Source organism: Phyllostomus hastatus, unplaced genomic scaffold, assembly GCF_019186645.2.
Source record: "Phyllostomus hastatus isolate PE091 unplaced genomic scaffold, TTU_PhHast_1.1 phas_contig_98, whole genome shotgun sequence".
Classification (NCBI taxonomy): domain Eukaryota; kingdom Metazoa; phylum Chordata; class Mammalia; order Chiroptera; family Phyllostomidae; genus Phyllostomus; species Phyllostomus hastatus.
The window spans coordinates 2,224,276-2,237,183 of NW_025333999.1; the positions used below are offsets into that span (position 1 = coordinate 2,224,276).

The 12,908-nt window shown below is 38.8% G+C and overlaps 1 protein-coding gene across 1 annotated transcript in view; it reads right to left on the minus strand.

The window, feature by feature from the left end:
- LOC123828271 (adhesion G protein-coupled receptor E2-like) overlaps positions 1-12,058 on the minus strand; it is a 63,866-nt gene extending 51,808 nt beyond the window's left edge. The window contains 1 exon segment of the mRNA XM_045853086.1: positions 12,013-12,058. Coding sequence (XP_045709042.1) covers positions 12,013-12,043 — 31 coding nt within the window. The 5' untranslated portion in view covers positions 12,044-12,058.
- Positions 12,059-12,908: the final 850 nt, after the last annotated feature.

Sequence of the window (12,908 nt, forward strand, 5' to 3'; positions counted from 1 at the left end):
TTAGCTGTGCAGAAGCTTTTAATTTTGATGAGGTCCCATTTGTTTATTCTTTCCTTTATGTCCCTTGCTCTAGGGGACACGTCAGTAAAAATATTTCTTCGTGAAATATCTGAGATTTTCCTACCTACGTTCTCCTCTAGGACTTTAATGGTGTCATGTTTTATATTTAAGTCTTTTATCCACCTTGAATTTATTTTTGTATGTGGTGTAAGTTGGTGCTCAAGTTTCATTTTTTTGCACGTGGCTGTCCAGTTCTCCCAACACCATTTGTTGAAGAGGCTATTTTTATTCAATTTTATGTTGCTGCTTCCTTTGTCAAATATTAATTGACCATAGAGACTAGGGCTTATTTCTGGGCTCTCTGTTCTGTTCCATTGCTCTATGTGCCTGTTTTTATGCCAGTACCAGGCTGTTTTGATTACAGTAGCCTTGTAATATAGTTTAGTGTCGGGTATTGTGATCCCTCCTACTTTACTCTTCTTTCTCAAAAATTGCAGCAGCTCTTCGGGGTCGTTTATGATTCCACATAAATTTTTGAAGTGTTTGTTCTATGTCTGTGAAATATGCCATTGGTACTTTAATAGGAATTGCATTGAATGTGTAAATTGCTTTGGGTAATATGGACATTTTGATGATATTAATTCTTCCAATCCATGAACACCGTATATGTTTCCATTTGTTTGTGTCTTCCTTGATTTCTTTCTTCAGTGTTGTGTAGTTTGCTGAATACAGGTTTTTTTATCTCTTTGGTTAGGTTTATTCCTAGATATTTTATTTTTCTTTTTGCTATTTCAAATGGGATTTTTTCCTTGATCTCTGTTTCTGCTGTTTTATTGTTGGTGTACAGAAATGCCTTTGATTTCTGGATATTGACTTTGTATCCCGCTGTTTTGCCAAATTCATTTATTAGGTCAAGCAGTTTTTTTGGTAGAGTCTATAGGATTTTCTATGTATACTATCATGTCATCTGCAAACAGTGACAGTTTTGTTTCCTCCTTTCCGATTTGAATGCCTTTTATTTCTTTTTCTTGTCTGATCGCTGTGGCTAAAACTTCCAGTACTATATTGAATAGAAGTGGTGAAAGTGGACAGCCTTGTTTTGTTCCTGATCTTAGTGGAAAAGATTTTAATTTTTGGCCATTGAGAATGATGTTGGCTGAAGGTCTCTCATATATGGCCTTTATTATGTTGAGGAATGCTCCCTCTATTCCCACTTTGCCGAGTGTTTTTATCATGAGTGGGTGCTGTACCTTATCAAATGCTTTTTTCTGCATCTATTGATATGATCATTTGGTTTTTGTCTTTGCTTTTGTTTATGTGATGTATTACATTTACTGACTTGCGAATATTGAACCATCCTTGCATCCCTGGAATGAATCCCACTTGGTCATGATGTATGATCTTTTTAATGTATTGTTGGATGCGGTTTGCCAGCATCTAGTTGAGGATTTTAGCGTCAATGTTCATCAGTGATATTGGCCTGAAGTTTTCTTTCTTTGTTGTGTCTTTATTTGGTTTTGGAATTAGGATGATGTTGGCCTCATAAAAAGAGTTTGGGAGACTCCCATCTTTTTGGATTTTTTGGAATAGTCTGTGAAGGATAGGGGTTAGCTCTTCCTTAAACGCTTTGTAGAATTCTCCTGTGAAACCATCTGGTCCCGGGCTTTTGTGTGTTGGGAGTTTTTTGATTACTGCTTCACTTTATTTTGTTGTTATTGGTCTGTTCAGGCTTTCTGCTTCTTCTTCACTGAGTTTTGGAAGATTATATTTTTCTGGAAAGTTGTCCATTTCACCTAGGTTTTCACATTTCTTGGCATACAGCTCTTTGTAGTAATTTCTTACAATCCTTTGTATTTCTGTGGTATCTGTTGTAATGTCTCCTCTTTCATTTCTGATTGTGTTTATTTGGGTCTTCTCTCTTTTTTTCTTGATGAGTCTGCTTAAAGGCTTGTCGATTTTATCTTTTCAAAGAACCAGCTCTTGGATTCATTGATCCTTAGCATTGTGCTTTTAGTCTCTAGGTCATTTAATTCTGCTCTGATCTTGGTTATTTCCTTCCTTCTGCTTGCTCTGGGCCGCCTTTGTTGTTGTTCCTCAAGTTCTTGTAGACATAGGGTTAGGTTGTTTGTTTGGAATGTTTGTAACCTTTTTAGGTGGGCCTGTATCGCTATGAACTTCCCTCTCAGGACTGCATTGGCTGTGTCCCATAAGTTTTGGGTTGTTGTTAGTTCTTTTTCATTCATTTCCAGAAACCTTTTGATTTCTTCCCTAATATCATTCTTGACCCATTCATTGTTTAATAGCATGCTATTTAATCTCCATGATTTTGAGTGTTTTTGTTTTTTTTTCCTTGGGGTTGGTTTCTAGCTTCAGTCCCTTGTGGTCTGAGAAAATGCTTGGTATGATTTCAATTTTCTTGAAATTCTTGAGGCTTTTTTGTGTCCTATCATGTGGTCTATCTTTGAGAATGTCCCGTGTACATTTGAAAAGAATGTATATTTAGCTTCTTTTGGATGGAGGGCTCTGTATATATCAGTAAAGTCCATTTCATCAAGGGTATTGTTCAATGCCACAATATCTTTGTTGATATTTTGTTTAGAAGATCTGTCCATTTTTGATAGTGGGGTGTTAAAATCTCCCACTATAATTGTGTTGCTGTCCATGTCTTTCTTGAAGTCCTCTAAGATTTTCTTTATGTATTTGGGTGCTCCTATGTTGGGTGCATATATATTTACAATATTTATGTCTTCTTGATGGATTCTTCCCTTGAGTATTATGAAGTGACCTTCTGGGTCTCTCTTTATGGACCTTTCTCGGAAGTCTCTTTTGTCTGATATGAATATTGCTACCCCGGCTTTTTTTTCCTGTCCATTTGCTTGGAAGATTTGTTTCCAGCCCTTCACTTTCAGCCTGTGTAGGTCTTTTATCCTGAGGTGGGTCTCTTGTAGACAGCAGATATATGGGTCATTTTTCCTTATCCAATCAGCTATTCTATGTCTTTTGATTGGAGCATTTAATCCATTTACCTTTAAGGTTATTATTGATAGGTACTTAATCATTGTCTTTTATGTATGTGTGTTCCTCTCTCTCTCTCTCTCTCTCTCTCTCTTTCTCTCTCTCTTCTCTCCTCCTTAAAGCAGTCCTTTTAGAATCTCTTGCAGAGCTGGTTTGGTCGAGGTGTATTCTTTTAGACTTCTTTTGTCTGGGAAGCTTCTTATTTGGCCTTCTATCTTGATTGAGAGCCTTGCTGGATATAGTAGCCTTGGTTGCAGACCTCTGGTTCTCATTACCTGGAGTATTTCTTGCCATTCTCTTCTGGCTTGAAGTGTTTCCATTGAGAAGTCAGCTGTTAGCCTTATTGGGGCTCCCTTGTATGTTACTTCCTTTTTCTTCCTTGCTGCCTTTAAGATTCTCTCTTTGTCTTAAAATTTTGTCATTTTAATTATGATGTGCCTTGGGGTGGGTCTCTTTGGTTTCCTCTTGATTGGGACTCTCTGTGTTTCCTGGATTTGTGTGACTTTTTCTCTCATCAAATTAGGGAAGTTCTCCTTCATTGCTTGTTCAACTAGGTTTTCGATCCCTTGCTCTTCTCCTTCTCCTTCTGGTATCCCTATTATACGGATATTATTATGTTTCATATTGTCTTGCATTTCTCTTAATCCCTCTTCATTCCTTCTGAGCCTCTTTTACTTCTCTTGCTCTTTCTGGGTGCTGTTTTCTACTTTGTCCTCCAGCTCGCTAATCCAATCTTCTGCTTCATCAATCCTGCTTTTCATTCCTTCTACTGTGTTCTTCAGTTCAGAAATTGTATTTGTGGGAGGGAAGATGGGGGCTTTACTCTAGGCAGCATTTTTCTCGGCTTCTGTGAAGAGGGGGGAATCTCGTGGATCAGTGGAGATGCAGAGCAAGTGGGCTGGGTTGGTGAATCACTTTTGAAAGCAGGACATCAGAAATTATTGCACTCACTGGAAAACCAGATGGTAAGGAGTCTGATACAGGACAGAAGGGGCCCAGGGGTCAGCGCGGGGTCTGGAGGTGCACAGACCCCGGGCCTGCCCGGTGCTCTGGGGTCTGCCCTAGGGCTCTCGGGAGAGGGAAGTTGCTGCTCCCTCCCTCCCCCGAGTACGGGGGTGAGCAAGTCCAGGGGAGAACGGGTTGCTAGAAGGAACAGATTGGCCAGTTGGACTGAGAAAAAATCGCCCAGGGAATATGAACACCCGTCCAGAGACTGGGAGAAGTGAGAGCCTGTAACTGACCGGACCAGGGGCACCTCTAGCCTGGTGGAAGTGCAGATCGGTGGAGAGTACAAGCCAGGCCGCGCTCAGGTCGTGCCCCATAGGGAGGCCTGAATCGCGCACTGCAATCCCGGAATCTCGCTCTGCGATCCCGGGAGAGACATGGTGCTGGGTGCATTCTTGCAGTGGTGACTCAGAGATTTCCAGCCAGCCCGACCAGGGGTGCCGGGAAAGGCACCAACACCCGGTCGGAGTGCGGTTCGGTGGGGAACACGAAGCTGGAAACGGCGGGGCTCCCACATCGTCGTCGGGAAGACTGACTCTCCCGCACCAGTGTGTTTGGGAGTGCCCAGGGTACCTGACAGACTTGCTGAGATCTGGCTGGGAGAGAGAGAAGCATTTCAAAGGTCCCTCAGCCAGCTGAAGCCAGCAAGATCAGAAAAACTGCTCTGGCCAGTTAGAAACCAACAAGAGGTTTTTGTTTGTTTGTTTGTTTGTTTGTTTGTTTGTTTGTTTGGTTTTGGGTTTTGTTTGGTTTCTCTGGCTGTTGTTGGTTGATTGATTTTATCTTGTGTTTTATGTGACATTTTATTTTTCAATTCTTATTATTTTTATCTCGCAATCCCTTATGTTTCTCTTCCATTCATCCTAATATTATTCTTTCCACTCCAAATTTATCTCTCCTGCACCACATCTTCTGCTTTTCTTTCCTTTTGTTTTTAATCTTGCAAATTACTGTAAATTTGTATTATCTTTTTCTCACTTTTCTGACATTTTTTATTTTAATAATTTTTTTGGTATTCTTTTTTCTTTCTGTATAATCTTCTTTGCTTGGCTGGTTATACTGTCATTTGATAGGTTCCCCCTGGTATCTCAGTCACAAGGTGTTGATAAGTTACTATCCTTCATCTGTGTTCCATTAATACACCTCTCAAGGTTCTATACTCTTTATTCTTGTTATCTAGACCTCATCGATTCTGCCACAAGACTGCCACTTTACTATTACTGCTAGTAAGACCTAGTCTATACAATTGTAAATGCTTCTCAATACCCCTACCTGATCTCAGCCCACTTTGCAATTTTCTGAACTATACTAATGTGGGGGTTGTCTCTATTCTTTTACTCACTACTCCTATATACTAATCTTTAGTCCAACCCTACCTTAGAATCTGACCTCCCACAGCCTCACAGCTTTCTAGATCCAACGAACAATCCTCTTGGCCCCAATAAGAGTCTTACCTTCTTTCCATCCTTTCTAAAACGTGGATAGTGGGGTGGAGGATCATGGTTAAAACTATAAGGAGCCAAAGGATAACCCATCTCTTCTCTACTGGCTGCTAAAGTAAATATCATAGTATACTGTCTTGCTGTTTTAAACCATTTTGCCTTACTCCTCCAACTTATCCCAAAAAAGAGTAGGGGGAAGCTGTGAACACCAGGATACACGAAGGAGATTGCACCACTGAAACACACAACTATTCTACCACAGAAGTTCACAACATAGTTACAGGGAATCAGAACAGTTCAAATTAACAAACAAGAAGAAAAAAGAAGAAAGCTACGAACAATGAGAAAACAAAGAAACAACCCCCAACTGAAGGGAAACGAGGAAGCCTCAGGAAAAATGCTAAATGAAATAGAGGCAAATCAACTATCAGATAGTGGGTTCAAAACAATCATTACCAGGAAGTTCAATGAACTCACAATGAGCTTTCAGAAATTAGAGAGAAACTACATCAATCTCACTGCAAACTATATAAACATGAAAAAGGAAATAGAAACTCTCAACAAAGGACAAGAGGAAATGAAGAATACAATTTCTGAACTGAAGAACACAGTAGAAGGAATGAAAAGCAGGATTGATGAAGCAGAAGATTGGATTAGCGAGCTGGAGGACAAAGTAGAAAACAGCACCCAGAAAGAGCAAGAGAAGTAAAAGAGGCTCAGAAGGAATGAAGAGGGATTAAGAGAAATGCAAGACAATATGAAACGTAATAATATCCGTATAATAGGGATACCAGAAGGAGAAGAAGAAGAGCAAGGGATCGAAAACCTAGTTGAACAAGCAATGAAGGAGAACTTCCCTAATTTGATGAGAGAAAAAGTCACACAAATCCAGGAAACACAGAGAGTCCCAATCAAGAGGAAACCAAAGAGACCCACCCCAAGGCACATCACAATTAAAATGACAAAATTTCAAGACAAAGAGAGAATCTTAAAGGCAGCAAGGGAGCAAAAGGAAGTAACATACAAGGGAGCCCCAATAAGGCTAACAGCTGACTTCTCAATGGAAACACTTCAAGCCAGAAGAGAATGGCAAGAAATACTCCAGGTAATGAGAACCAGAGGTCTGCAACCAAGGCTACTATATCCAGCAAGGCTCTCAATCAAGATAGAAGGCCAAATAAGAAGCTTCCCAGACAAAAGAAGTCTAAAAGAATACACCTCGACCAAACCAGCTCTGCAAGAGATTCTAAAAGGACTGCTTTAAGGAGGAGAGAAGAGAGAGAGAAAGAGAGAGAGAGAGAGAGAGAGAGAGAGAGGAACACACATACATAAAAGACAATGATTAAGTACCTATCAATAATAACCTTAAAGGTAAATGGATTAAATGCTCCAATCAAAAGACATAGAATAGCTGATTGGATAAGGAAAAAATGACCCATATATCTGCTGTCTACAAGAGACCCACCTCAGGATAAAAGACCTACACAGGCTGAAAGTGAAGGGCTGGAAACAAATCTTCCAAGCAAATGGACAGGAAAAAAAAGCCGGGGTAGCAATATTCATATCAGACAAAAGAGACTTCCGAGAAAGGTCCATAAAGAGAGACCCAGAAGGTCACTTCATAATACTCAAGGGAAGAATCCATCAAGAAGACATAAATATTGTAAATATATATGCACCCAACATAGGAGCACCCAAATACATAAAGAAAATCTTAGAGGACTTCAAGAAAGACATGGACAGCAACACAATTATAGTGGGAGATTTTAACACCCCACTATCAAAAATGGACAGATCTTCTAAACAAAATATCAACAAAGATATTGTGGCATTGAACAATACCCTTGATGAAATGGACTTTACTGATATATACAGAGCCCTCCATCCAAAAGAAGCTAAATATACATTCTTTTCAAATGTACACGGGAACATTCTCAAAGATAGACCACATGATAGGACACAAAAAAAGCCTCAAGAATTTCAAGAAAATTGAAATCATACCAAGCATTTTCTCAGACCACAAGGGACTGAAGCTAGAAACCAACCCCAAGGAAAAAAAAACAAAAAACACTCAAAATCATGGACATTAAATAGCATGCTATTAAACAATGAATGGGTCAAGAATGATATTAGGGAAGAAATCAAAAGGTTTCTGGAAATGAATGAAAAAGAACTAACAACAACCCAAAACTTATGGGACACAGCCAATGCAGTCCTGAGAGGGAAGTTCATAGCGATACAGGCCCACCTAAAAAGGTTACAAACATTCCAAACAAACAACCTAACCCTATGTCTACAAGAACTTGAGGAACAACAACAAAGGCGGCCCAGAGCAAGCAGAAGGAAGGAAATAACCAAGATCAGAGCAGAATTAAATGACCTAGAGACTAAAAGCACAATGCTAAGGATCAATGAATCCAAGAGCTGGTTCTTTGAAAAGATAAAATCGACAAGCCTTTAAGCAGACTCATCAAGAAAAAAAGAGAGAAGACCCAAATAAACACAATCAGAAATGAAAGAGGAGACATTACAACAGATACCACAGAAATACAAAGGATTGTAAGAAATTACTACAAAGAGCTGTATGCCAAGAAATGTGAAAACCTAGGTGAAATGGACAACTTTCCAGAAAAATATAATCTTCCAAAACTCAGTGAAGAAGAAGCAGAAAGCCTGAACAGACCAATAACAACAAAATAAAGTGAAGCAGTAATCAAAAAACTCCCAACACACAAAAGCCCGGGACCAGATGGTTTCACAGGAGAATTCTACAAAGCATTTAAGGAAGAGCTAACCCCTATCCTTCACAGACTATTCCAAAAAATCCAAAAAGATGGGAGTCTCCCAAACTCTTTTTATGAGGCCAACATCATCCTAATTCCAAAACCAAATAAAGACACAACAAAGAAAGAAAACTTCAGGCCAATATCACTGATGAACATTGACGCTAAAATCCTCAACTAGATGCTGGCAAACCGCATCCAACAATACATTAAAAAGATCATACATCATGACCAAGTGGGATTCATTCCAGGGATGCAAGGATGGTTCAATATTTGCAAGTCAGTAAATGTAATACATCACATAAACAAAAGCAAAGACAAAAACCAAATGATCATATCAATAGATGCAGAAAAAGCATTTGATAAGGTACAGCACCCACTCATGATAAAAACACTCGGCAAAGTGGGAATAGAGGGAGCATTCCTCAACATAATAAAGGCCATATATGAGAGACCTTCAGCCAACATCATTCTCAATGGCCAAAAATTAAAATCTTTTCCACTAAGATCAGGAACAAAACAAGGCTGTCCGCTTTCACCATTTCTATTCAATATAGTACTGGAAGTTTTAGCCACAGCGATCAGACAAGAAAAAGAAATAAAAGGCATTCAAATCGGAAAGGAGGAAACAAAACTGTCACTGTTTGCAGATGACATGATAGTATACATAGAAAATCCTATAGACTCTACGAAAAAGCTGCTTGACCTAATAAATGAATTTGGCAAAACAGCGGGATACAAAGTCAATATCCAGAAATCAAAGGCAATTCTGTACACCAACAATAAAACAGCAGAAACAGAGATCAAGGAAAAAAATCCCATTTGAAATAGCAAAAAAGAAAAAATAAAATATCTAGGAATAAACCTAACCAAAGAGATAAAAAAACCTGTATTCAGCAAACTACACAACACTGAAGAAAGAAATCAAGGAAGACACAAACAAATGGAAACATATACGGTGTTCATGGATTGGAAGAATTAATATCATCAAAATGTCCATATTACCCAAAGCAATTTACACATTCAATACAATTCCTATTAAAGTACCAATGGCATATTTCACAGACATAGAACAAACACTTCAAAAATTTATGTGGAATCATAAACGACCCCGAAGAGCTGCTGCAATTTTGAGAAAGAAGAGTAAAGTAGGAGGGATCACAATACCCGACACTAAACTATATTACAAGGCTACTGTAATCAAAACAGCCTGGTACTGGCATAAAAACAGGCACATAGAGCAATGGAACAGAACAGAGAGCCCAGAAATAAGCCCTAGTCTCTATGGTCAATTAATATTTGACAAAGGAAGCAGCAACATAAAATGGAGTAAAAATAGCCTCTTCAACAAATGGTGTTGGGAGAACTGGACAGCCACGTGCAAAAAAAATGAAACTTGAGCACCAACTTACACCACATACAAAAATAAATTCAAGGTGGATAAAAGACTTAAATATAAAACATGACACCATTAAAGTCCTAGAGGAGAACGTAGGTAGGAAAATCTCAGATATTTCATGAAGAAATGTTTTTACTGACGTGTCCCCTAGAGCAACGGACATAAAGGAAAGAATAAACAAATGGGACCTCATCAAAATTAAAAGCTTCTGCACAGCTAAAGAAAACAGTATCAAAATTAAAGGAGAACCAACTGTATGGGAAAACATATTTGCCAATGACACCTCAGACAAGGGTTTAATCTCCAAAATATATAGAGAACTTACACAACTGCACTCTAAGACAAGGAATCCAATTAAAAAGTGGGCAAAGGACTTGAACAGACACTTCTCCAAGGAGGACATACAGAAAATCCAAAGACACATGAAACGATGTTCAATATAGCTAGCTATCAGGGAGATGCTAATTAAAACCACAATGAGATACCACTTCACACCAGACAGAATGGCCATCATAAACAAAGCAACAAACAACAAGTGTTGGAGAGGTTGTGGAGAAAAGGGGACCCTAGTGCACTGCTGGTGGGACTGCAGACTGGTACAACCACTATGGAAAGCAGTATGGAACTTCCTCAGAAAACTAAAAACGGATCTGCCTTTTGACCCTGCAATGCCACTGCTGGGACTCTATCCTAAGAATACTAAAACACCAATTCAAAAGAGCCTATGCATCCCAATGTTCATAGCAGCACAATTTACAATAGCTAGATGCTGGACGCAACCAAGATGGCCATCAGTAAATGAATGGATCAAAAAACTATGGTACATTTACACAATGGAATTCTATGCAGCAGAAAGAAAGAAGGAGCTCCTACCCTTTGCAACAGCTTGGATGGAGCTGAAAACATTATGCTAAGTGAAACAAGCCAGGCAGTGAAAGACAAATACCATATGATCTCACCTTTAACAGGAATCTAAATAACAAAACAAAGAAACAAGCAAAATATAACCAAAGACACTGAAATAGAGGACAGGCTGATGGTGACCAGAGGGGATAGAAGAGGGAATTTCAGGGCACAGTGGGATGGGTTCACAGGAACAAACTTAAAGGACACACGGTCATAAACTAAGGGGAGGGTGGTAATGGGAGGGAAGTGGGGAGGTGGGGAGGGTGGGGAAGTGGGGAGGGTGGCAGGGGGACTGGATTTGGAGTAAAAAGGAGACAACTATTTGAATAATGATTAAAATTTAAAAATAAAATAAATAAATACCCACTGCATTTGGTACAATGAACCCTCCAAAATGTCCCCAGCTTAAAAAAAAAAGTCATGTTCCACAAATCACATAAGAAATATGGATATTTTCATTGAAATGTTAATCAAAATTAAGATGACCTGGAAAATATCATTTTTACTCTATCACTGTTATTACCCTTCAAATCATCCCATGACATACACAAATTACATAGGCTTAATGACAATGTTTTCTTTAGCAAATTAGAGTTTTTCAGAAAGTTTGGGTATGTACACTTCTGAAAAAATAAATTAAGTTATGTTACAGTCAATTTTATATGTCAGCTTGGCTAGCTCACAATGCCCAGATGTTTGGTCAAATCTTAGTCTAGATGGTGTTGTGAAGGTGTACATGAGATTGACATTTAAATCAGTAGACTTTGAGTAAAGCAGATAACCCTCCGCAATCTGGGTGGGCCTCATCCAATCAGTTGAAGACCTTAAGAGAAAAAAAGGACTGACCTCCTCCTCCAAAAAAAAATAGGGAATTCTACCTCCAAACTGCCTTGGAACTTGAGATGCAACATGAAGTCTTCCCTGGGTTTCCAGCCTGCCAGCCTTCCCTGCATAGTTTGCATTTCCCAATCTCCATTATTTCATAAGCTCATTTCTCAATATAATATGTACAGTAAGTTCTTATTTAATGTTAGTGATAGGTTCTTGTAACTGTGGCAAAATGACATACAACAAGACCACAGGCTAATCACTCTAAACAAGAATTAGGTTCCTAGAGTATCTCATCAATGTTATAATGAAATGATATTGAACAAAATGATGTTATTCCAGGACCTGCTATATATTCTGTTTCTCTAGTGAATCTAGTGGTAAAATGAGCAAACTGTGTTAAGGTCCCAAGTTTGTCCTAGGAATTAGTTTCACTGACTTTCCCTTTCAACATTTAATATAATTGAGTTAATATCCTTCTTAACATTTTTCCCCTGTTTTCCTTTACAGAGGTAGTAGGAAAACTAGAAATAAATCAAAGAACAGAGAAAATTCTCAAACTGGAAATAGAGTTCCAAGATAGCTTTAGAGTTCCCAGATAGTCGTTCATTTCCATTGTTATAATTCTACCTACCTGGAGGCAACCTTATACATCCATTCCTCATGGTGCAGACACCAGCAAGCCCAGCCACAGAGTGCCAATGACCTTGTTCTCTGCATGTTAAAAAGACTTCCTGTTTTAAGTGTGACTCGTGTCTTAGATTATCTGATTTAGGAAACAGCTAATCTAGATGATTTCTTCCCCTTTTGTCCACTGACTAACTTCTTTGAAACTCACAATTCTATTTCTTAACTATTTGCATGGCATTACTCATATTCTTATGGAAACCTCCTTGAGGGTGGTTGTTACATCTTTCTGATGTAGAAAGAATGTCCAACCATGAAGAATCACTCTACTAGTCTTTTTGTTTCTACAAGGACCTTGGTTCAGAATAGACAGATACCTATTATCTATTAGCAAACTTCTTTACTTTTAAGTTTTTACTTTGACATAAATATAGATTCACAGAAAGTTGCAAAAACAATACCAAGAAGTCCTGTGTACCCTTCACCCAGTTTTCTGAAAGGGTTGCATTTCAGTGTAATGATAGCCTAATATCTAAACCAAATAACTGACATTGTTACAATGTATGTTCAGTCCATGGCATATTATGTGTAGATTCCTGCAGCTGTTACTGCCACCAAAATGCATGAACATTACATCAGGAGGTTCAAGATGCAGGCCTAGGTAAACACAGCACACCTTCTTGCACAACCACATCAAAATTACAACTGAACTACCAAAAAATCATCATTCAGAACCATCATAAATCAAGCTGAATGGAAGTCCTAGAACTACAGAATTAAAGAAGAAACTACATCTAGACTTGAGCAGAGTGTGGAGATGTGGAACATGCTAGTACCACACTTATATGTGGCAAGTGAAAACTGGAAGAGATATCACAGGAGTGAGAGGTCCCATCCCAGGGT